The sequence below is a fragment of the Rhipicephalus sanguineus genome, chromosome 6 (genome assembly GCF_013339695.2).
Source record: "Rhipicephalus sanguineus isolate Rsan-2018 chromosome 6, BIME_Rsan_1.4, whole genome shotgun sequence".
Lineage (NCBI taxonomy): Eukaryota > Metazoa > Arthropoda > Arachnida > Ixodida > Ixodidae > Rhipicephalus > Rhipicephalus sanguineus.
In genome coordinates, this window is record NC_051181.1 from 168,820,127 (window position 1) to 168,846,380 (window position 26,254).

The 26,254-nt window shown below is 47.8% G+C and overlaps 1 protein-coding gene across 1 annotated transcript in view; it reads right to left on the reverse strand.

The window, feature by feature from the left end:
* The window catches only part of LOC119397704 (intermembrane lipid transfer protein VPS13A), a 1,038,245-nt gene that overhangs the window by 619,102 nt on the left and 392,889 nt on the right, over positions 1-26,254 (reverse strand). Inside the window, exon 38 of the mRNA XM_037665124.2 lies at positions 9,233-9,391. Coding sequence (XP_037521052.1) covers positions 9,233-9,391 — 159 coding nt within the window. The remainder of the gene's footprint in view (positions 1-9,232; positions 9,392-26,254) is intronic.

Genomic DNA, 26,254 nt, shown 5'->3' on the forward strand with positions numbered 1-26,254 from the left:
AATCAGAAACAGCTATGTTGTTATCTGCACTAAGGAAGTGGCTCGCTGTGCTCCCATCCGATATGTCGCAAAATTCACTGACGCACCGTACGCCGTAGTCAGCGGTCATGACGCACCCACAGTCGTCGCATGGCACCTAGGCCCGCAAGGAAACAGTGCACGACTGTGCTTTACTCGACGTTGCTGCAAGCACCGGTCATCATTTTTATCGCTACGAGTGGGACAATGTTTAGTTCGACTCCCGAATGACGATTTATCAAGAACGAAGCGAGAAGTACACGAGTCCTCAAACCGCGAAAGAGACAACGCTGCTCACAAACAACGAAAGAAAAGTCCCCACCACCGTCGACATCTTGGCGATGGCACTTGTGGCTTTGTAGAAGGCAGCCGCTGCTTTGGCGAGAAATGCGAAGAAAAGCGTAGCCTCTGAGATGTGCGTTTTAAAACCAAAAACACCAAAAATACGTCACGAGATTGCACATCTTGAAGGCCATGCTTTTCGGGCCCGCATGCCATCGTGCGCAACAAACAAGGAAGCGAATGCAAACATTACTACGAGGCCGCCGAGTCACTTCGCATTCTCATTTTGAAAAACAATATGCCCGCACGTTAAAACCTGCGGATCACGCATCAAATATACCGGTGCACTGACAAGCGCTGCGCAACGAACTAGATCAACGCAATGGAATAATATCGCCTTTTCGTCACCTGCACGCGACAAGAGATCGGAACTTATTAGAACGCGGCGGAAAAATGATCAATATTTGTTAGGAAAAATGCACATTCTGGGCTTCGGCGTGGCGCAGCATTCGATATAGCGGATATTTCGCGGTGCGGGAGTTCGATATACGTGCGCACCAGCCCCGTACTTTTGCATGGGAAATTCAAGGAGATTTCTCAACTGTTCAGTATAGCCAATAATTCGATATAACAGAGTTCGATATATCCGGGATCGACTGTAGCTAGCCTTCACAGATTTCACTCCACGATGTCCAGAAGCAGAACTGCCAGACATTTTAGCAGCACACAGATAGATATTAATGAACACTGCTTTAATTACCGTAAAAACCCGCATATAGCTCGGACCCGCATATAGTCGGGGGTGTAATTCGGGGATAGCAAACGTGAGAAAAAAAGTTTTCACCCGAATATAGTCCGAGGAAAATGGAAAAAATGCATTTATTGACATTTCATTCATCGTCGTCGTCGGACGCACTCTCTTCCGAAGCTCCCTTGTCGAAAATGTTCTCCCACAGCACATCATCCTCAGTGCCATCAAGCACGTTGGAGATGGAGCACTTTTTGAAGGCGCGGCAAACGAGCGCCTCTGGAATGCAGGCCCAAGCATCGACTACCCACGAGCAGAGCATCGCTGGCGAGGCCCGTTTCAGCCGTCCGGCAGGGGTCACTTCTGGTTCTCCGGACCTCATCCACTCCACGTACAGGCGCTTGACATGGTCCTTAAATGGCTTATTAAGGCACACATAAAGCGGCTGCAGCTGTGATGTCATCCCTCCCGGGATGACGACGAGCTCGGTGCGGGAGTCGCGCAGCAGTCGCTTTACGGAGTCGGCCAGGTGACACCGAAACGCGTCGAGCACAAGTATCGAAGGGAGCCCCAGCAGTGCTCCGGGCCGTCGACACCACACGGACTTTATCCAGTCAAGGACTAACGATTCGTCCATCCACCCCTTGTCCTGGCAGCGGACGACGACATTTTTCGGGAACTTCTCCCCCTTCGGCAGCGTCTTTCGTTTGAACACCACGTAGGGTGGCAGCTTGCGACCGTCAGCCGTGCAGGATAACATTACAGTCACCCGCGTTTTTTCGTTTCCAGTCGACCGCACGATAACTTGCCTGGAGCCTTTTTGATGCACCGTCAGCGCCGAGGGCATATCCAGGTAGACCGGCGTCTGATCCGCGTTGCCGATCTGGCCCAGCTGAAAGGGGACTGCCTTTCGCAACGCAATTATGTACCTTTGAAAAGCCACAAGGTGCTCTTCGTAGCTCTCTGGTAGCTTCTGGGAGATCGACGTACGCCGACGTAGGGAGAACCCAGCGCGGCGCATGAAGCGAGACACCCAATGCTTGCTCGCTTTGAAATCCTCCGGCTGAATGCCTTTGTCTCGAGCGATCTCCCTTGCCTTCGCTTGTAGCAGCTCGATGTTGACAGCGAGATGTGCAGCTCGCTGCTCCCGCACAAAGTCTGTGAGTTCTCGTTCCACGTCAGGAAATGCTCCATTTTTTGGTCCGCGGAAACTTTTTCGCTGGCCGCTGCATGCAAAGAGGGCTTCCTCCTGCTTCCGCCAACCGCGAATGCTCCGCTCGTTGACTCCGAACTGCCGCTCCGCGGCACAGTTGCCGATGGTTTCGGCAGCAGCGATAACTTTTCTTTTAAAAGCAGCAGAGTACTGCCTGCGCGGTCCTGACATGGCGTAAAATCACAGGAGCAAAATCGAGGCCGTCGTTATGGGCACCAAGTTGAAGCAAAGGCCACTGACCAACTGACCAGTTAAGACTAACGCCGCTAACACTACCTAGCGCAGAAGCGCGCAGACAGCTGATGATGATGATAGCACCGCGCTATGCCGAAACCGAAACTGAATTTGGGCCGAAAATTCTTGGGACCCGCATATAGTACGGGGCCGAAATTTCGCACCCTAAAATCTAGAAAAAAACCCCGGGCTATACGCGGGTTTTTACGGTACGTGTCGTGTGATGCTTGAAACGAGTGATCAGCAGCATTTATAGAACAGATGGCATCCGCCAAGGAATCGCCGCCTCACTATCTCGCTACTGATTGGCATGGACGTCACGAGCCACTGCAAAGAGCATGTTTTGCCGTCAAGCCGACTTGCCAAACAGAAGCTGCATTGGCCTGACTTACTTGGGACGCACGCGCGAGCGCTGTTTATTCAGCGGAATAATTCTTGGTCCGTGGTTGTGACTGGCGGCCCCAAGGTAAAGCTGCACATGTTCTGACGTGCCGGCGGTGCGATTGCTGGTGATAGACGTTCCCAAACCCGAGAATCTGGTGCAATTTGGTGCAATTCCGTCGATATTATCAGGCTGGCGCAGTAAATCAAAATTGGCACACTTTGGTGATGGAGCGGAATCACTGTAAATGCGAAGAAATTCAACTGGATGAAAAGACAATCTGCCATGGGCATGGACCGAACCTGCAACCTTCGAATAATGTGTCTGCATGACGCTCTACCAATTGAGCTACGGCGGTGGTCATCCTACTGTCCACTTCATTCGGTATACCTGGGAGTGTTAGTCAGCGCTGCTCGAAGTCACGACGTCGAGTGTGGAACACGGAACACTCGTTTTCTGACTGCTGGCGTCACATAACTGTTACCTTTTTATGTGCTGGCAGCCGACCAATAATCCTTCCCATACTACCTGAAGGAATCAGGTCTGCCAGAATGAGACCCTTGCTATGAATGGATGAAGGAAAGGAATACCGAGGGCTACTTTTTTTCGTTGTTAGACACAACTTTAACTTTCGTGACCCAAAAATCGGTTGTTTTCGGCTAGTCCAGGAAATATTTCTTTCCTGCCACAGAAAATAATTGATGCTAAGTGTGGGGTATCAAATGATAGATGAACAATTGATCTTTCCAACAATATTAATTCCAAACAACGAATTTATTTCGATTATAATAAAAAAATTATCAAATAAAGAGAAATGCATCTAAAAGAAAAAAATAGATTCGTAAAAACATCAATGCTACTCTGCAAAGGATAAACATTAAAAAAAATCTAAATATACGTTTTTAACGCAAAGCCCTCATAGAATAATAGTAGAAATATAAGCTCTGTAAGTACAAAGGTTATTTACATAAATACAAGAATATAGGCACTAGTGCCTATCATGCCACCGCGCGATGCAGTTTCTCGACGCGGTGAAACAAAGGCTGGCTGCCCATGTTTCGGAAAAAAAAAAAAATTTTTTTTTCTCTTCAACTTTCCTAGCTTTCCTAGCAACTTTCCGACGGGGTTCCTAGCATAGTTTGCAGTTCTGGTATTTTTCAATTTTCCTGTCTATTTGTTGAAATGAACAGTGTAGCCTGTTCCAAATCTGCAAAAATCCATAATTGTACCATCATTTGACCTCTTTCTCCCTCATATACTGCCGAATACCATACCGACCTTCACATTTCACCGTTTTCTCATCCACTGAAAGGTTCCGACGGGGTTAAAAGATAGCGTAGAAAAATCGTTCATGTGTTGCAATAGAGAAGACACGTGGTGAAGATTCTTGTGGGATGCGACGGTCGTCTTCTTCCGATCAGAGACACTCAAGAAGCCTTGAACCTTTTCCGTGGCATCCCTGACGGTGGACGAACGCCTGGAAATATGTGTCGTCGACTCCAACACCAATGCAAGCGTGGGACTTCAACGATTACCATGTACACATGGAGTGAGACGAACTTGCTCATCTTTTCTTCAGTAACCTCCCTCCATGGATCCTTCGAATAGGCAGCGCACAAAAGGGCAACGAACACGTACACAAAAAAAGACGCAAACACAAGTGCTTGTGTTTGCGTCTTTTTTTGTGTGCGTGTTCGTTGCCCTTTTGTGCGCTGCCTATTCGAAAATCATGGCTCACCAACTAGCCCATCAGTACCGTATTTACTCGATTCTACCGCACCCTCGATTGTAACGCGCACCCGTTTTCCGCGACCAAAAAAAAAAAGTAATACATCGATTGTAACGCGCACCCATTTTTCGTGAGAGAAAAGAACAAAAAAAGTCCGTAGGAATCAAACTTCGCACATTCAGAAGAACAAGTATTTGGGTTTTAAAGAACTAAAGTTTCAAAAAAGTAAAACACAAAGTCAAAAAGCGGGCCTTGCCGCTACAACTGTCACCACTACGGTGGCGATACGAGTCGCGTAATGGATCAGACCTCGTCGCTGTCGGATAACTCCTTGTCGCTGTCAACGCTCTTCGATTTCGGGAACCCGGCCCTCCCTTGGTCCACTGAAACCTTTTCGTGAAGCTTTGCTGTAAAACATATTCTGCTTCTGTTTGCACCAGTCTCGCACGCACGTTTCGGGAACTCCGAACGACCGCGATGCGGCCCGATTTTCGTCCGTCTCTCTGCACATGTAAAAACTATTCTTTTAAATGCGGCATCGTGGTGCACTCGTCTGGTATTTGGAGTCGGCACTTCCATGCCGTCGATGCAAACGCAGGGGTGCAATCGCGGAACGATGCTATTTCCGATTCCAATGCCATATTCTATGCTATTCTTATCATCCACCACTCGCAGCTGGCTGATCGCGTTGATCACGCGGGCGGACCGTCGTTCTGACCACTGGCCAAGCGCGAAACGCACGAAAAGCATTGGAATAAAAAATAGAATCGTTCCGCGATAGCACCCCAGAACGGGATCCTCAGCACACGTACAAACTGAAAAAATGGCAGAAATGGCCAAGGCGCGTAGGAAGTGGCCATTTTGAAATGTCGATGGCAATATGATAACCGAGATTCTTTTTTTTTCGGTGCTCGATTCTAACGCGCATGCGATTTTTGGACTCGTTTTCCCGGAAAAAAGGTGCGCGTTAGATTCGAATAAATACGGTACATTGTAAGCAACTCCATGAATCCGTCCCTCTCACTGTATATTGGCTTTTCGAAAGTATGCATCCACGCATACTTATCTGTGTGGTTGCATATCTCTCTGACGATTTCTGCGGTGAAAAACGACATGAAGACGCCACTGCGCAGCACACCGGAGCGCTGGGTCAAAGTCCACTCCGCGCCGTCTTCGCAGAGATAACTGCGCTCTTTTTGCTGCCGGCGCCAAATGCTCCCGCTGTTACAAAGCAAATGTGAGGGTCCTGGGCCAGCTGTCTCCAAACGAGTTTTCCTGCTTCTTGGACTCCCCCCCCCCCCTCATTTCGGAGAACGGATTAGACACCTACACCTGCTGTCTTTCCCTGAACTGAGCGCTTCGGTGGGAAGCTGGCTGCTACACGCGCGTCCCCTCCGTGGGACGCGTATTTGCATCGAGTGTGCTTTTGGCTAAGGCTGGTGCCTTTGTTCGTAAAAGGATTATCAGAACCCAGGTGGCATTGTCCCCCCCCCCTTCCGAACTGGTCGGACGTGAAGAGTGAGAGGGCAGTGGTCTCTGGAGTGCCATCCTGGGGGCGGTGACCTATGTGCCGAAGAGACGGACCCTCCAAGGGCATGCGTGCTTGTGATTGGACGTTTGCTATAGTTATGCAGCTTCAAGGGCATGCACGTTTGTGATTGGACATTTGCCGCATAAGGAGTTTCCCTGTCTTGAGAATGAAGCGTATTTAAGGAGCAGCAGAGCGTCTGCTCGGGACGGATCGATCGGACTAGATGTCGTTCTGACGATCCTGTCCTCTGTGATGTTGTAAATAAACTTCTGTTAAGTTTTCCTCAACGCCGGTCTCTCTGCCTCGGCTTCCTGCTGTTCTGGACATCCCTGGGCCTGCGGTACGTCTCCCGCCGCTCAGCTCCACGCTACCCCCTGAGTCCGCGTCGGCCAACGACGCCGCTCGTAACAACTGGATGGCAGCGACGGGATTCTGCTCACGACAAGTCGCAACAAGCTCGTGCCAGCATCGGGATCGTCTCCGCCGAGATCACGGCTGCAGGGTGTGGTGAGTGCTTGACTTTTCTTCACTGAGATTTTACCAGGCTTTGTCTCGAGTTTTGTACGAAAGGTGGTAATTTTGGGTAACTACTCTACGTTGACCTGTGCATGGGAACGTAGCGTCTTAGTAGTAGTGAAGTTAGCAGCACTTGCAGCAACCATGAATCTGAAGGCACTGAAAAAACCGCTTTTGCTAGAGTTAGCCAAAAGTTTGGGTTTGGATGTTCGAGAAGAAATGAGAAAGCCAGAGATTATCGAGGCTATTGAGAACCTTGAGGCAGACGACGACGAGCTCTCAGAGTGTCTAGAGCTAATTGAGGAAGAAAGAAATGAGAGGCTGAGGCGCGAGGCTGAAGAAAGAAAAGAAAGGCGCGAAGCGGAAGAAAGAAATGAGAGGCTGAAGCGCGAAAAGCGAGAGGCAGAGGAACGCGAAAGGCGTGAAAAGCGAGAGGCGGAGGAATGCGAGAGGCAGGCTCGGGAGCGAGAACATGCTCACCAGATGAAGGAGCTTGATCGTGAAATTCAGGCGATTAAGTGGCAGCGAGCACGATGCCGTCTCCACGTCTTCAAGTCAGGCGAGAACATTGAGACTTTTCTTGCTGGCTTTAAGACTGTCTGCGAGGACGTTGGCGTTAGCCGAGACCTTTGGTTGGAGAGGCTTGTGACGTTGCTGCCGCACCAAATTACATGCGTTTTGGAGCGCTTAGCCACGGAGGAAGCGCAAGACTTTGATAAGGCCAAAGATGCCTTGTTGCGCCACTTGGGTGCGTCAGGTCCTGCTGACTGCGAAAGCCGAGGCAACAAAGACAGCGCTGAAGCGCTTGAGGATGACGCGCGCCGTAAAGCGCTTGAAGCTGAGACCCGTCGCCAGGCGTTAGAGGCCGAAGCCCGTAGTAAGGCGCTTGAGGACGCCAGGGCGCTAGATGAGGAAGCGCGAGAACAAGAAGCACTTCGTGTGGCGCGAGAGACAGAGGCGCTACGCAAAGCGCGTGAGATTGAAGAGTGTCAAAGGCGCGAAGAGCAGGAGGCCGACTTCGAAGGCCAGAGAAAAGGGGCTAACCACGAAAGCGATAGAACGCCCGAAGCTGAAGAGACATCTCAGGGCGAGCTGGCTGACTTAGAGAGTGTCGGGACTACCGTTAGGTCAGACTCAGAGATACCTATTAACGGCCCAGAGGACAAGTCAGTTCAGCCGCTTAAAGTATTGGCAGCGAAGGTCGAAGGCAGCGCACTTGAGAGTACTAGTGCCGAGACTATGAGCGCTGCGAGCCGTTCGGTGAGAAAAAGGCGCCGACGCAAGCGAAAGGCGAACGCAAAAGAGACCAGTGGCGGTAAGCGTGCTAGGGCGCTAGCCAAACGCGACGACCGCATTCTTCGAGACGCCAAGATAAAGGCTAGGCCTGAAATCCCAAAAAGGCGTGCTAGGACAAGTTCCAAGTTGAGAGTCCCGCGGAAATCTAGATCGGACGTGAGGCGCGTCGCGAAGAAAAGAATTTCAGTGAAATTCAGATGCCGAAATCTTCGCCTGGTCTCATCCTTATCACGGCCTAGTCGAGGCAGGAGCGCAGCGAGATGTCGCGTACGCCAGAATCGTGACAAAGGCTGTCCCCCACCGTGGCTAAAGGCTGACGGCTTAACCCGGAGGGGCACAATGGGCAAGCGATGCCCTTTGTCAGAATCGAGACGCCGCGGGTCAAAAGTCGCCGCTACTGAGCGCGTCGGCCAACGACGCCGCTCGTAACACCGCCCGAATGAAGTTAACACCTTGCAGATAAGAGCTGCTATTTTTAGTACGCACCGGATACGTTTACATCGACGCGCGGCAGCAATAAAACGACCCGAGGAGAAGACGAAACTTTCCGGCGGATAGCTGCCGATGTTCCGGGGAGGTTTGACGCACTTTCGCCGTCCGTACTGAAGCCTGGCGAATCGAAGTCGTCTTCCGTGTCTGTGCTGCTACTATCATCCAGAGATTCCCGCTCAGATTAATCGGAATTCGTCGAAATTCGCCGTTTCTGTGGAGCACCCACGAGCGACATCGATGCGAAGTCTGAAACAACCACCGCTCACCTACCCGACTGCGAACGAGCTTTAAAAACCTCCCCGCGGTGGAAAAAAGAAACTCGCAAACAAAACTGATAAAAGACATGTCATTTTACCCTTTGTATTGTGTTAGCTGTCCAGAACCACTCAGAGAGTGCCTAAAACTTGAACTTGAAGTCATCGATAACATACTATCGATGGGAATAGGTGCGATCACGAAAGTGTTGAGGAGAACTAACAGACAATCAAGCCAAGAAAAGTATAGGGGATGCCTGTTAGTTCTCATTAAGTGCGAGACAGACGCTACGATTTTCCATGCGATGCGACAGCCAACGCAGTGGTGCGGCAGCCGAAATGGTGGCTGTCTGATGCTATGAAAGGTCGCCATTCCGGTTTCCCCACCGCCGCGTCGGACGTCACGTCGCATGGAAAATCGTACCGTCTGTCTCGGCCTTTAATGTAGTGTCTAACAAAGAAAAAAGCCTTCATAGTTCTCCTTATGTTCACAGCAAGCAATAGTGTCATGCGAGAATAAATGAAAAAAATAGGCACCTTCAAGTTGGACAGAAGCTCGGTAACCATGAATGTTGCTGTTGACAGTACTTGTGTCGACAGGTGGACACTGATATCACTCGTCTTGGCCAGAAGTGAGTGCTCCCTACTGCTTGGCTTGTATGACTGGTTCAATTCAATGTTGAAGGGCTTGGCAACCTGGGTATACACAAGAGATGGGCTGGTTATGCCACAACAAAAACATTCGGCAGATCCCACGCCTTGTGGGAATCGGTTTCATGCGAAGCAATCAGTGAGTAGTTGTTCATGCGATATTTTTTGTCTTTGAGCCAAATGTTACGAGGTGGATCGACGTGTTTTGCTAAGCGTAGTGGTTGTGTGCTCATCACATCTTTACCTGGCACGTCGACTACACTGGCATTTAAAGGGTAACTTATGGTATGACGTAACGTCAGCACTGACATCAGTATTATCGAAACGAAGTGCACTTTATGGTGCGATGATGTGAATATCATATGCAACTTTCGTTAGTGTATTCCTCCGGGGTCGAGCAACGCTTGAATATAGCTTGCTGAACCATAACAGTAATGCGACGGACGGACGGACAGACAGACAGACAGACAGATAGATCACAACAATAAAAATGTAATGTTTATTAGACTTCTATAAAAGCGGAGACAACTCTGGAACCACACTTTACGTTAACCCGGCATGACGCCTGCATCACAGTATATATATATATATATATATATATATATATATATATATATATATATATATATATATATATATATATATATATATATATATATATATATATATATATATATATATATATATATATATATATATACACACACACACATTAAATAGGTGACGTTCACTGCTTTGTTATAAAATTAGATAGCAGCAAAGGAACCACAAGTGGCATTGCCCCCACATTACATAGGGTCTTAAAATTAAAGGGACACTAAAGGCAAATATTAAGTCGACGTTAATTGTTGCAATAGCGTTGCAGAAACCTCGTAGTGCTTGTTTCGTGCCAAGGAAATGCTTATTTTGAAAGAAAATCACGTTTTAGTGGTCCGCACGGCGTTAGCGCACATCAAATCAACCGCCTGAACGAACCTTCTGACGTAGCAGTTGTCGTGCCCAATGTTGCCCGCCTTTACTGCCCAGCCACCGAAGCTACTGTTTCTTGCGCAACAATGGCCATTAACCTTGCCAAGACGCAGCCACAGGCCACTCCGAAACTGTATAGTTCACTGTAACGAAGCTTAGCATGGCCAGCGGCGGCAGAAGTACAGTATCGACAGGGCGAAAATAGCGAGAGCCAAGCACACGCAGCAGTACGCGATACTGAAACTACCACTGAGACGTGCAGCTCGGCGAAAACGGAACTTTTGAACTACTCGCGCCGTTCACCATGGTAGCGCCAAGAGTTTCTTTTTTCCATGAATCAAACAGAAATGAACAAGAAGCATTTTATTACGTCTTGTGATGCACGGAAGGTTCTTTTTTCATTGCAACTGGTTTGATTAGTACAGTCGAACCCAGGTATATCGAACTCGCCAAAAAACGTTTATTAGTTCGATATATGGCATAATTCGATATAGGCCCGCTATAGGATTTGATGACACAAAGGCACATACCAATAAGAAAAGTACTTTATTAATATGGTGGCTTACTTGCGTGCCCTACTTTGGAACAAAATAGTCCTGTATTTTCTTCTGTTTCAACGACATGGCTGCGTGCGACAGCACGCACGCCTCCACGTTGTCCAACAAGTCGGAGCAGCTGAGGCCGCAACCTTCCATATTCACGCAATAGCGCCGGACCAACGCAAGTGCACTAATCACTTCGGAGGATGTCGGCAACGGGCCATCGTCAATTTCCTTATTGCTGTTGCTTTGGCTCGTGGTCGGCACGACGTCTGCAACGTAGTCCTCATCTTGTAGCTGGCCCATGATGGCGACATCATCGTCCACACTGACGAACTCGTCGATTGTCGATCCGTCGATAGCACCCAGGAACTCTGCCAGCTCGCTCCAAACTTCAGCGGAAACACCTGCGGTGTCTCGTACACAGCAGTGCACACACGTCGTACACGTCCTCATAAACAACAGTGTGCACACGTCGGGCGCCACGGGCACCTTGCCTTTTGTCCGACTTGGCCCTGATGTCTGCCTTGTTCGTCAGGATAGTACTCAAGGTGCTCCTTGGAATCTTGTACGCGGCGGCGACGTCGGACTTCTTCTCACCGCGCTCGACTCGATTTATGATTTCAAGTTTCATGGCGAACGGCAAATTCTGCCTCTTTGCACAAGCCATGACGACAGCGCGCCAATAAAGTTCACAGAGCACCAACAGGCAACACCACCAGCACGGACCACGCTGAATGAGGACTCTAGGAAAAGAGGCAGCAGCAGGCACGCAAGCATAAAGAAAGAAAAAATGGCACCCACTTGTACCGTCTCCGCGCCTCGGAGAAAGCACGACAGCCTCTGATTGGCTGTAAGCGCTGCGAGCAGGCCAGGATCATTTTGTGCAGAGGGGTGTTCGGCCGTGCACAGCCGTGTCTAAACCACTTTTTCTAGGGTGGCGCCGGCAGTTTTCCCCGCCACCGCGAGGGAAAGCCAACTTGCTGGGGCACTTTTGAGGCACATGGAGTTTGATATATCGGTTGTCGTTGCTATTTTCGTTCGATGTAACAGTAACTTTTGCTATATATTCTCAATGTAAATTTACTGTGCTTACAAATTGTTCGATATACGGGATAATTTGATATAAACGGGTTTGATATAGTCGGGCTCGACTGTAGTGGTTAATTGTACTCGGGACTCTTTGACGTCATCGGGATCATTTCCAAAACGTCCCACTTATGGCGCACATCGTGTCCTACATTTACCTTAATTTCCTGATTGCTAGAGCACTGCTGTTCCTACTATTTACATTTTAGACGTTCTCATACATTGACCTTTCACTATGACATAAATTGTTATTTGCCTTTAGTGTCCCTTCAAGGAGGCACACTATTTCCCGTGACAACGGACCCTTCTGATTTTTGGTATGCTTCACCGCATAAGATTTTTGCATTCCAGCGGAGCTGACTTGTTTCCTTTTCTCCATGAGATGGTTGTGAAGCTTTCGTTGCAGTTTTCTACAACATATGCACGCGAGCATACTTTTTCTAGGCTTGCATATTTGAAGAGCAAATGCAGCTAGCAGAAGGCTGACTGTAGGTCCGTTCGATTCACCTGCACCAATCGGAACTGGTTCACGGCGGTGCACGAGAAGTTCAGAAATTGTTCAGCAGGAGTTCAGTGGTGCGGGCACGGTGTTTCACTAGAAACGAATGACGAGGTGCCGACATGGTGCAGACCTTATTTTCGTTCGCTTAATTTACGTCGTCCACGTAACGTTGACAGGTGGCAAACCGCACGTGGACAGTCTATGAAGCGCAAACACTTTGGCAAAACACGTCTCACGTTAATAAGGTGGGTACTGCGCCTACGTCCAAATGCTGCGTCGTCTGCTCAGATACTAGTGCGCACGCGCAAGACTGCACCAAGCCGGCACCGTCAGCATAGAGGGTGCAGGAAAATCGTGAACCAGTGCTGCACCAATCCTGCACCTTTTGAAACGAATGGCGTGGTTCAGAGGCCGCCATTGCTGCACTGCTGAAACGAATGGAAAGTGTGGCTGCAGAAGGGCACAACTTATTGACAAGCTGTTGCGCACTCGAATTGGCACTTTAGCTTGACCATTCTTTGCGAGGGAAAGATAAAAGCCACCTATTTCACGATGCACGTTGTGTCCATTTATGACCCCTCCCCCTTTTATCCCACTGCAAGGGGTCCCTCCTCACGACGGGTCTCAGAAAAATTCATGGCTGAGAACCACTGCACTAGACCATCGCGGAGGCGCAGAGTCCATTTCTCTTGCAGCAAGGTCATCATCGCCATGTTGACTGGACAAGCAACTCATCACACATGTGCATGGTGTGGAACAGAGCGGGTACAAAAAACACTTCAAGGCAAATGTAATATTCTTCATCATCATCATCATCATCATCAGCCTGTCTACGCCCAATGCAGGGCAAAGGCCTCTCCCATGTTCCGGCAATCAACCCGATCCTGTGCTTTCTGCTGCCACGTTATACCTACAAACTTCTTAATCTCACCTACCCACCTAATTTTCTGTCTCCCCCTCACGCGTTTGCCATCTCTTGGAATCCAGTCAGTTACCCTTAATGACCACCGGTTATCCTGCCGACGCGCTAGGTGCCCGGCCCATATCCATTTCTTGTTCTTGATTTCAACTATGATATCCTTAACCCCCGTTTGTTCTTTGACCCACTCTGCTCTCTTCCTGTCTCTTAAGGTTACACCTATCATTTTCCTTTCCATCGCTCGCTGCATCGTCCTCAATTTAAGTTGAACCCTCTTTGTAAGTCTCCAGGTTTCTGCTCCGTAGGTAAGTACCGGTAAGATGCAGCTGTTATATACCTTTCTCTTGAGGGATAGTGGTAGATTACCATTCATGATTTGAGAATGCTTGCCGAATGAGCCCCATCCCATCCTTATTCTTCTAGTTATTTCACTCTCATGGTTCGGCTCCGCGGTTACTACCTGTCCTAAGTAGACGTACTCCTTTACAACTTCCAGTGTCTCGTCACCTATCGCAAAGCGCTGTTCTCTGCCAAGATTGTTCCACATTACTTTAGTTTTATGCATATTAATTTTCAGACCTACTCTTCTACTTTCCGTATCCAGTTGAGTAATCATGAGCTGTAATATAATAATTTGTCTCCCGTGTTACTCATCAATGCAATGTCATCAGCGAATCGCAGGTTACTGAGATACTCTCCATTAACTCTTATCCCTAATTCTTCCCAATCTAGGGCCCTGAAAACCTCCTGTAAACACGCGGTGAATAGCACTGGAGAGATCGTGTCTCCCTGCCGTACGCCCTTCTTTATTGGGATTCTGTCGCTTTCTTTATGGAGGACTATAGTGGCTGTGGATCCGCTGTAGATTTCTTCCATTATGTTTATATAGGCTTCGTCGATGCCCTGATTCCGCAGTGCCTGTATGACTGCTGATGTCTCCAACGAATCAAATGCCTTCTGTAATGTAATATTCACACGGAGTCAAATCCTCAAGGGATAAAGGCGGAGCCTAGTGACGTCAGCTCGTGAAGAGAATTCCCCACAATGTCCCCACCTCACAAAGACGGGGAGAACGAAGGGGGAGACCAGTGTTACCAGACTACTCTGGTGGCTTGTACTGCCCGTTTCACCAGATGCTGACGACCAGCTGCAGACTGGACACCCACTGCTGCTCTCTACAGGAGCAAGTGCCACAATGTGGCCAAACAAGAGCCCAAAATTTCGCTATATCTAGCACCGCCGGGGGATCGATTTTCTTGTTGGGGAAAAGGTCCCCATGTCCTCCGAGGAGGCGAAGGGGGGGGGGGGCGCCCACTCACTAATTCATGACATCGCGGTCATGTGATCCACAGTCCCCCTGTGTCCCCCACGGATTTCTCCCTCGTGTGAATACCCCTTATGGTACAGCAAGCGGGCCAGCAGTGACTGCGTAAGCTGAGTGGGCAATGCGCAGCATGCAAAATAGCCAGGGACAATTGACATCATCCGGCAGTGCCATATTTCAATGAAACGGCATCACTTTTCACACAGCAGCAGACCGCTGTGAAGACACACATGCATGTATTGTGCAAACCCAGTATCTGCTCTGTCCTTGTGTTGGTCACTGTGTGTTTCAGACTCTGCAATTGTTTTGAAAGGCTCCTTTGCATTGCCACATCGAGTTATAAGATGGTCATGCGAGAGAATCGGCAATTTTTCTCGTGCTTTGGCAAAAAGAAAGAAATCTTGGAGATGCAAATTGGCGCTTGGTGGTGAGTGCATAGTTATGCCACATTCCCAGCAGGTGACAAAGGTTGATTGCACCTAGCAATGTAGCTGGGGTAAAGACCCAGACACTCGGACAGTTGTCAAACAACCACAATTTTAACACGACAGCATTAAGGAGCTCGTTTTGCAGAAATTGCAGTGTTGGTGTTTTTGCTTGTGAGTGAAAAATCTGCGTTGTCCGTGAGCAAAAATTCGAGGTAGATGCAAACCAAGAAATAATCTAAAAAAATATTCGGTTCAAATCGAACGTGCGACTTCCGAGGAGCGACCACACGTACATCCTCTAGCATACTAACGGCGAGTTATTTATGTACACCATTTAGCGTTGGTGGTACGCACATCGCGGAGGTTCTTCAGCGGCTTGACAGAAATCCTGTGAGATGGTGCAAAGGGCCCACGTGTGCGCTTTCCGTGTTCTGTCGCACCGCGTACACGGATATAGGAGCCAGCAAGTGTCTGCGCTTTGGTTTTTCTTGCAGCACGGTTTAGGTGTCGACCGAGTAGCGAAGCTAGGCTAGTGATTGGGAAGGCAAGACAAACACAGTCCGATTATGCCATCGCGTTCTACTCTTGAAAGCGAAGCAGAAGCGTCCTCCAAGCTTTTAATGTGTCTCAGACTCATTCTTTCTGATGATACACACCCACTCCGCTTCCTTGGAAATTTTCTAGTAAACTCCATTTTTCAGTGACCATCTACTCTGTCTACAACATTTCATTCCTGTACTATTTTTTCACTCATCGACTTCAGAATGATGCAATGCTTCTGAAGAAGAAGAAGCAAGTCACTTGCTGCGAGACCACAGATGGGGAACTATCTTGCCCCGGTTTTGCCAGATGGAAGTATCTGCAACATCTTTCTCCGTAACAAAACAAGTGAAATTCACTGCAGCAGGTGGCTTCACGCACTTCCCACTTCAGGTATACATGTAGGAAGTGATTTGGCAATACAAACGAGGGTCTGTTGCCCTGTTTCGGATTGTGGCATTTTCTGCAACGGCGATAGCTTGGAAATACCGAACTAGATGGGCCCTGTTCCTGTGTGCAACACCAGAGTAAACATTACTTTAGTAGGACAGAGGCTCATAGGTGAGGCTTGCACAGTTGTTTTCACCTTGACAGTAGTGTTCCAGCCAGTTGAGGATTTACAGCCATCTTTTGAGCAGAAAGAAAAGCTGTTTTGGAACAGACTTAGAGGAGACCAAATGGAGTTTGGGGTCACTTAGAGCAGTCAAGTATAACTTCTTGGTACATGTTATTATTAGTGGGCAAACACAAAATGCTGCTGTAATGCAAACAAGGAGAGAAGGTGTGTGAAGTTGTTTGTGCCTCATGGAGCATGCGCCTCTCGCGGATTAGTCGCAGTTAGGTTTAACAGCCGCCGAGTGAGACGTGGTGCTGTGCTTGTGCGGGGTAGGTTTAGCACAGTGGCGCCGGCAGTGCCTCCTGGCTGGAGAGAGGTTAGACCAGCGCAGAGGAAACAGCAGAGAGTCTCCATAGGCTCATGTTTAAAGTGGATAAGGCGCGCACACAGACACGGACACTAAAAGGAAAAACGTGAACGTGTTCACGTTTTTCCTTCTGGTGTCTATGTGCATGCACCTTATGCAGTTGAAACATGAATCAATAACAACTAGCCCAATTTGCCGTGCTACTGCGAGTCCCTTTAGTGTTTGGCAGCGTGCGCGGTCTCCTGTGGTGGGCCCATGGGGACGATACCGCGGCTCGTTTCCTCATGGCGAGTCGAACATCGGCAATGCCACATTCGCAGTACTTTGCATATGCGTTATGTTGCTTGTGTGTTGCATTGGCATTATATATCTGGTTATTTAGCCTGTTACAAGTTGTGTATTAGATTTGGCTGGCAAGCTCGCCGTTGTAAAAGCAGATAATAAATGTACACGTGTTTGTTTGTTGGCCGATGACGTGACTGCGTCCGTGTGTTTTGAGAGCGCGGCTTCTTTCAGACCCCACAAAGGCCAACAACCTGGGAGCAGTTTCTTCACACAAAAGAATGTCATGTGCTGGCTTCAAGGCAGTATACAGTAAAACCTCATTAATTTGAACTGGGTAATTTTAAAATCCCGTTGGAAGAATTTCTGTAGTCCCGTAATTTGTAATGTAAATTTGAGTGGATAACTTTAAGTGGCAGAGCTGATGACTGATAGGTGTGAAGCACCCCAACCGTACTGCTATCAGTAAAGAAAGAAAAAAAAAAGAAACCACCAGGTGAGAGCGTTATACAGAGCACATCACAGTGGAAGCTAGCAAGGCAGCCTTTCCAGAGCCAGTTGTAAACTCTCTTGGGGTGACTATACTACAAGCAGAACTGCAACATACCCACTAAGCCATAAATCGTCATAATTTTGCGAAGTAGGAGAGAACCCACTATGCCATTAGTGATTATTCTGCAGAGAAGTTACGTCCCTGCTACACATCTGTAAGGCCTTATGTGCAATTTGTTTATGCTTATAACATAGGGATCCGAGACTGATCAACTGTTGTTATTGTAAACTGTTTAATCTCCACATGTGATCCTCATCGTCTTCTGTTCGGGAATGTACATCCTCCGGGTCTCTTGTCGGCATCCTTCCGTGGATGGCATGGCACTAGGTTACCCACACTTGTCACTTCTGTCTTGCTGGCTGGTCCTTCAAAGCGCACGGACTTCAGTATACCTTGTTGTTTCACAATTTTGAGGACGACATAAGGACCTGTAAAAGCATTCTTCGAATGATCAAGATCTTGTCGCACTACTAGCATGTCTCTGGGCTGTATATTGGGCATGCGAGTTGCGTGGCGCAAGTTGTAGTACTTCTTCGTTGAACTTTTTTGCCTGCTGGTTTCTTCTATCATCTTCTTGCGTTCTGGAATATGAACCTTCCCTACTATGCCAAGTTCGTAATCTGCTGGTAGCGACGTCTTCTTCTGAAAGGCAGCAAACTGAGGGCTACGGCCAAGTCTAGCTGTGTGAGATTGATTGTGATGCCTCGCCGCTGCCTCAAGGGCATACTTTCATCCTCCACAGTAGTCATCATATATGGAAATGGAAGTCTTCAAGTCATGGATGAGGCGTAACGCAAGGGCATTTCCTTCGGGGTGGTATGGTGTTGCAATTCTTAAAGTGATACCCTTTTCTTCTGCCCACCATCGGAGCCTCTCACTGCGGAATGCAGGTCCATTATCAGGGACAATTACCTCGGTGTGTCTAAATGCCTGCTTTTTCATTAATGAAATGACACTGTTTGCATCTTCCCTTCCGGGTTTTGCCACCGCCATACGTGTACACTGGTGAACAGCCACTAGAAAAAGCCGAGTTCAGCATACAACCCCCCCCCCCCTCTTCGTCTCTTTGAGTTCAGCAAAATCGAGATGCACAACTTCGAATGGGACATCTGAATATGAAGAAATCACCACCTCGCTTCCTTTTGGGAGCAACTTGGCTTTAATCATCTGGCATTGATGACAGGTGCTTACGCAATTTTCTGCACCAGCCTTCATGTTGTTCCAAGTAAAACGTTTCTGAATCTTCCAGTAAGTCCGTCAAAAGCCGTCATAACCACCTGAGCGTGGACTGTCGTGATAGAGCCACAATATTTTTGATGTGCAGCTTGGAGGCACAACAAACTTTCTGTTGATCAGTTCTAACTCTTCAGTGCCTTCCGATACACATGCGACATGCGCCTCTTGATAGTCATTTGTTTGCGCTATGTGCAATCTTGATAAGGCATCCACGTCAGGTAGTTTGTCACCGGGTCTGTGGCTAACATCAAACGTGAACTGCTGAATTTCGCTGATCCCTCTTGTCACTCTGCCCTTCGGTTGTGTAAGGCTCAGAAGGAGCGTCAAAGCTTGATTGTCTGTGAAAAGCTTAAACCGACGGCCTTCCAAATAACTTCTGAAGTACTGCAACGCCAGCACCACTGCTAAGGCCTCCTTTTCCGTGGTCGTGTAGCTTACTTCAGCTTTTGAAAAGGTGTACGAATAACAACCAATGACGTTTAACTGGTGGCTTCGGTCTTGGGTTAAATCTCATTGCTATAACAGCGCTCCTGCGTCGTAATTGGACGCATCAGTGCACAGGTCAAATGGCTTGGCGAAATCGGGTAATATGAGGATTGGGTCTGAAGATATGGCACGCACCAGTTCTTCATTTACACGGTCGCACTCGTCACTCCACACGAAAGGGACTTCCTTTTGAGTTAGTCTCGTAAGGCACCTGGATATCGCTGCAAAATATTTGATGAATGCCTTAAAATGTCCTGCTAGTCCTAGGAAGGCGCGCAATGAGTGAACATCGTAGTGTTTATGCATTTCCTTGATTCGTTGGACGGACTGTTCCTTCGTGGTATTCGTGAAGCCGTCAAGGACTCTGCCACGAAACACTACTTTTCTCTGAAAGAATTCACTTTTTCTTGTTTATTTTCGGACGAGAGTTTCTCACTGCCTCTAGCACCTGAGACAAGTGGCAACAGTGCTCTTCCTCCGTACGCGAATAAATTATGGTATCATCGACATAAACATTGCAGAAATCTCCTATGAACTCTTTAAGTACACTGGTCATCATGCGCTGAAACCAAGCGCCTGAATTTTTCTGACGGAATGGCAGGTTGTTGTATTCTTAATATCAAATGGCGTTATAAATGCCGTGTACTTCTTCGATTGTTCCTGGAGAGGTACCTGCCAGTAACCTTTGCACAAGTCGATTCGTGAAAGCCACTTGCATCCTCCAGTGTCGTTAATGAAGTCGCCAACAAAGGGCAGAGGGAATGGATACAGCTGTGTTTGGGCGTTGATTTGCCAGTAATTGGGACAGAGTTGCAGTGAACCATCTTCTTTAGGGACAATAGTTATAGGTGACGCAAACAGTGATGACGAGGGCCTTATGATTCCAGCGTTTAGCATCTGTTGCAGCTTTTGTTTCATGGGATATCCTATAAACTCTCTTTCGCACAATAGTCATGTCACAAAGTTCAAAAGGTACTTCGGGTACAAAAGCTGCAGTTGGATATGCATCCAGGCATAAAAGCTCAGTAAAAATTGTCCATACTTCACTAGCGCATTTGACAGTTCTCATCTGTGTCGGTGTCTGGATAGCTGAAACAATGGAGTCTAGAGTCACTTCATCTTTCCAAGAAATGTTCATTCTTAACTTCTTCATGTCAGGTCTTGACAGTATAAACGAAAATTCGACATCACACATGACCAGTGCTTCTATTGTGAAGTTCTCCCCAGCCAAATGTACAATGGCTCTTATCCAGGTATGCAGAGTTCGAGATGATCCATCATAGCTCTTAACTGTTACCATTTTACCTTGTCGCATCTCCTCTGGCTTCACTATGATTTCGTTAATCAGGCTTACTGAAGCTCCTGTGTCAACTAATGCATTTACTTTTCTTCCATTTATAATCAGTGCAGTTTGTCAAACATTTGACCAAATCAAGTAGAGAGCCTCATTTTGGTTACATGGATGGGGCTATGCACCCACGTTTATTCATTTTCTGTCTCCTGGAGGTCTCCGTTGCTCGGCCGATAGTATGAAGCGGTACTTCTTGTGGCTGCTATCATTGCTGTCGCTGCATTATCTGCAGGAACTCTCGCTGTATGGGTCCAATTATGATGTGCAGCGTGCCCACAGGTTTCATGGCAAACGTCCTCAAGACATCCCAGTAGGTCTTCAACTGTCTTGGGCAATCTTATTTGCACTTGCCTTTGGCACTCCTTTGTCATGCCATGAACAACTAAAGGCATAACGAATTATTCAGGCAGCGCAGGGTCTGCTAATTGTAACAGCTGTCTCTTCTCGTAGAAGTAATCAATTAGGGAGCCTGAGCATTGCTTGAAAAATATGGCTCTGTCCCACCGGTCAACTGGGTTTTGTTCAAAAGCCGAGGTGAAACTTGCTCTCCACTGATCCCAGGAACCGTCCTGATGGTCTAGTATTCGGAGCTCGTACCACTCCTTGGCATTGTGAATAAGGAACAACCTCATGTTCTGCACTTTGTCTTGTGACGTCATCCAGCTATTCTTCTCACAAGCGTACTCGAAGAATTTCAGCCAAGTAGTTGCTGACGAGAATGTCCCAGCGAACAAGTCCGGCTTGACTAAGTCATTTTTGGGACCAGTGTTAGCGCGTAGAGTATCTGTTAGCATAGCAAGCAATCATCCATGTTGCTCACTTTGCAGCACCTGCATTTGCAACATCTGCTCCATGAGCACCGCAATGTGCTGGTTAGCATCACTTGAAAACGGCTTGTCACTGATTATCTGTCTGAAGTGCTTTTCATAGTCGGACGTCTTGGTATTGGTTTTCCAACTCCCTCGGCTGATGAGATCCGCCTCGGTGACATTCGCCTTACTTGCGATGAACTGCAGCAGGCTTCGTGATGTCGCTGACTCCTGGAGTTCGACTCGTTGCTCGACTTCAGGTTTGCATGACGTGACGTACGGTTGTCCCGCAGCAGTATTACCAGCTCCTACTTCTATCCACAGCCTGGGATACATCCTCGGGCTGCGCCAAATATAAAATAAGGATCCAAGACCGATCAACTGTCGTTGTTGTCAACTGCTTGATATCAACACTCAATCCTCTTCGCCTTCTCTTCTCCCTACCGCTCCTTTTCGTCTTCTGTTGCGTATGGTGTGCTTATCTGTTTCTTTGTTAAACTCGAAAGACGTGCTAAGAACTCGTTCGCTTGTCTGCGAGAAGTAGCGCCGAAGTGGCTGCCACCTAGTTTTAAGCTGTGCAGTGAAAGAAAAAGTGAAAATTGCGATTTTCTTGGGTACAGCGCGAAAGAAACAGATAAGCACTACACACCAAACACAAAGAATAAGAAGTCCATTTGAGTCTTTGGGATGACTTGCCATTTTTCTTGACCATATTCTGCTGCGAAGCACCTTTTTTCAAAAATTGTCACTTGAACTTCCGGTCTGACGTGCCAGGGGTGATGTGACACGCCCGCTGCACTCAGTTTCGGTTTCGCCTAGATTGAGGCCTTGGGGGATGCATGCGAGGCTGAGAGGCCAACAGCACCGCTGCATCCCTGTCCTCTCTCTACACGCACAACAGTGAGAGCTTTCTCACAGTGCTTCCATGCAATCGTGGGGCGCAGGTGCTACGTTGCCTGTGAGACGAAGACCTGCTGCAAGTCCAGTTACTATGAAAGTGTCCAAAAGCCTGCACAATAGAAGAACCCATGCTATAACTAGCTTCACTTTCTTTCTTCCTTTATTATTGTGTCACCAGTTAACCCTGGGAGGGAAGGGGTGGACTCAAAACACATTGCAGCCACTTCACTGTGGTCCTTCAGATGCAATGGCCGTCAGCAACGGGCCCGCTACTGACAGCACATAATAAAACGGAGTTGCGGCTCATCCAATCAGGATGCAAGCCTTTTTTTTGACAACATATTAAAAAAGCAAGGAAAAAAAACACGAATCTGGACCCCTGCATTCGTGAGCTCGAATGGGGTGGGGCTTTACTGCAAGCGACGACGATGCAAATGCGAGCGACCCGGATGTGTTGACACTATGAAAAACCTCTTCTGAATAATGAACCACGCAGAAAGTACAGTTGAGGAGAAGTGTCAGCGTGTTCCTACCGCTCACATGCTCTTCTATGGACACACGAAAAATGTGCTCATTGTTAGCTTCACCACATTTCATCAGGCAATGTTCAGAAACAGAAGTGAAAGACATTTTAACGGCACGCATGTTGCTATTACAGAATATTACCGTAATTACATGCCGTGCTGCACTTGAAACGATCCACCAGATCTCCAAAGCAGACGATGTCAGCCGATGAAACTTGATTGCCACCGATTGACCTTGAAGAAGACTGTGCAGAATGCATTTTGCCATCAAGCTGACTTGCATGACAAAGGCTCTGTCAGCACTGTGCATGGCATTCGTGGATTAATCGGGGCACACACACAAGCGCTGTTTCCTCTCTTGGACTGCGGTGGGTGGTGACTACGATGTCCCCAAGATCAGGCTGCACATTTTTTGACGTGGTGATAGATACAGCCAAGTCCGAGACCCTGTGTGGTGCAATTTACGTCGATTTTACCAAGATTTAAATCCCACTTTGTGCACTTTGGCACAGTTGGCAGAGGAGTGGAATCACTGAATCACGGAACCACACACCAATTAGGCACGTGACCACGCACTGGCAAGCGTACATGTGGTCTGGTCCAGTAGTGTCGTCAAATCGATGCGCGAGTCCCACTTTACTTCGCAGGTATCAATGCAACTGTCATGCACTGCTTGTGCAGCCGAAGTGACTGTCAATGTGCACACATATCCTGCGCACTCCCCTCAGCCAGCAAAATCGGCACGGCCTGCATGATGTGATGGGGCACGGTGTCACGGGTAAAAGTGCATCAAGAAGAAGAGGAAAAAGACGTCTGTTGGGAGAAAAGGACGAAAACAAGAGAAGGAAGAGAAAAAAGAAGAATTGGGGAGAAGCAGCAGTGGCGGCTGGGCTGATGTGTGAGGGAAGCCGGGCAATCGCTTCTCCAGCAATGGCCTGGAGATGTGCACACTGATCATGGAATCCTGGATCAGACCATGCAGCCATCACCTGTCTGCACCCAAGTCCATGGCCAGCCACCTGCTAGCATCTTTTTCTCGGCATGCTCCATACCGCGTCAAGTGCTACGCTGGTGAAAAGGCTCCGTCATCACTACAGAAGACAACAGCTATGCCGCATCGACACTACGGACACCAACGTCTAGTGCCACGTCGGGGCAACGACTGCCGCAACAACAGTCAATTGTCAGGATTTCCCAGTTTTCATTTTCCTTTGAACAGTGCATAATTCCTAGGTGAAAATGTTTCCGCTGGTTTCTATTGGTTTCAACTGGTCCCGGCTGGTAGTCAACTGGTCGGCTACTGGTTTCAAATGGTCCCAATAGGAAGTTACTGGTCTAGAACTGCTACTGCACTGGTTCCAGTAGAACGCTACTGGTCTTGAACTGGGATCAAACTGGTTCCAATATGAGGCCACTGGTCTTGAACTGGTCCCAGTAGGAACTGATTCCAATTGGGACTGCAAGGCTGGTGGTGTGAACTGGGATTGTGCTGGCTTCAGTTGAAGATGCTTATTTGGGAAAGTGCAGCACTATGAGTGATCGGTGCGCACTGATGCATTTTCACTTTAGTAGATATAGGTGAACTACAGTATTTAAATATCAAATAGTGGGCGTTGATAAAATATTTGTGCATATTCTTTCACTCACATACATTAAATATACCTACGCGCGAACAGAATTTTATACGCGGCCAAAGGATCGAGGAGAGCCGGTGCACATTTCCAGATGTATATTAATTGCAATCTATCGCGACACGTAAACAAACTATGCCTACTTAAAAGGGATATCACTGACCACATTGCAATTGACCCTTACTCCAAAATATCGCTGAAAACCCACACACGCATTGATTTGATCTTTGTGGCAGATCCCGCCCGATCAACACGGCGTCGACTGCAGATGTCCAACGAGGTGCTTGCTCTGTTTGGTCATACTAAGCCATTGCACAAATAACTCGTGTTTAAAGCACGGCAGTTACTTCCCTGTGAAAAAGAGCCTTTGTTTTCAACATTCGCCACTGTCTGCCACGATCGGCAAACAGTGAACTCTGCTAGCTTGCTCTATTTTCTATGACGCCGCCATGAAGAGCGCCACATTGCTGCCCTGTTTGACTGCATCTCAGTAGTGATAGTCTCGTACCTTTTATGTGTGATGTTTGCCGACTCTAATGGTAAACAACCTATTTTAGAATATGAATGTTAAATAAAAAAGATTGTAGTTTTTATTTAGTTAACAGCATCCCATACAACTGTCCAATTACACAGTATAATATATTATGACACTTTGTGGCCGCAGTTTCGTACAGCACATGGTGCCTAGGCTTGGTGTCATCACTGCATGTGCATGTTCTGTGTGCTCGCAGAATGCAGCGAGTTTCGAAGAGGAATCTGTGTGAAATAGTTACTTTTGGGGTGTTTAATCAGTGAAAAGTGTTACGCGACAAGACCAGCACGTTCGAGCGGTTTTATTATGGTACTGTGCAATGTCTTGGATTCATCAGCGCCGATCGAGGGATACTGATTCCCTCAGCTCTGATTCTCTTCAATTGGAGGTAAGTAACTTCTGCATTTCAAGTATAATGCTTATTCCGTATTTGATGTATGGGATGGTTATTTATGCGCCAAGTGCATGCTGGTTTGTGTAAGCACCCTTAGTGCTGTGTAATATAGCTAGTAATAATGGCTCAGATGTGCCAATGTAGCTGTTTGTGCAGCTGCAAGTCGCAAAGCGACTATGAGGCACGCGGCAGTGGATTGCTCCGGATAATTTCTACTGTCCGGGGTTCCTTCACGTGCTCTCACATCGCACAGTACACGGGCCTCTAGCATTTCACCTCCACAGAAATGCGATCGTCGCGGCCTGGTTCGACCCCACACTGTTCAGGTCAGCATCCTAGCACCGTAACCATTGTACCACCGCGGTGACCACCTATGCAGCAAACGCTGGTGAATACGTAAAGTGAATTCTTTCGACGTGTGTAGAGTAGTTTAAGATGTATATTAGTAATCGTTACATGGTTGGTTAGCCAACAAATTGGCCTTAAAGCACACCATAAACTGCGCAAGTGGTTGACAGACTGGGTCAAGGGCCATCTTGGCTTTGCACGCATGGACTGCCGAATTGGGTATTTTTTGAAGGCTGCATTGATGCCGCCCATGTGATTTTGCTTAAACAATACTTTTGCTGGAATTGAGCTTTGAGTCATTATTACTTTGATTTTCACACACTATTTTTTTCTGTCACATAATGAACACTTATATGCAGACACATTCCACATCTCAAGATATGTTCCAACAGTTGCTACTGCAAGCACCTCACCTGTTTTTGCTACTGCAGTATACATAAAATGCAGCTGCTGTGTTTATGCATGTTGCCATGTATAAATGGAGTACCTCATAGTACTGACACTCATTACTGGAACTGCAAGCGTTATTGCCGCTCTTGCTGCTGTTGAGACAATTTTTCCAAGTCCGGATTACCCTGCTAACATGCTTTCCTTCACAGAGTACTCATTGTGCACTACTTTTACCTGTT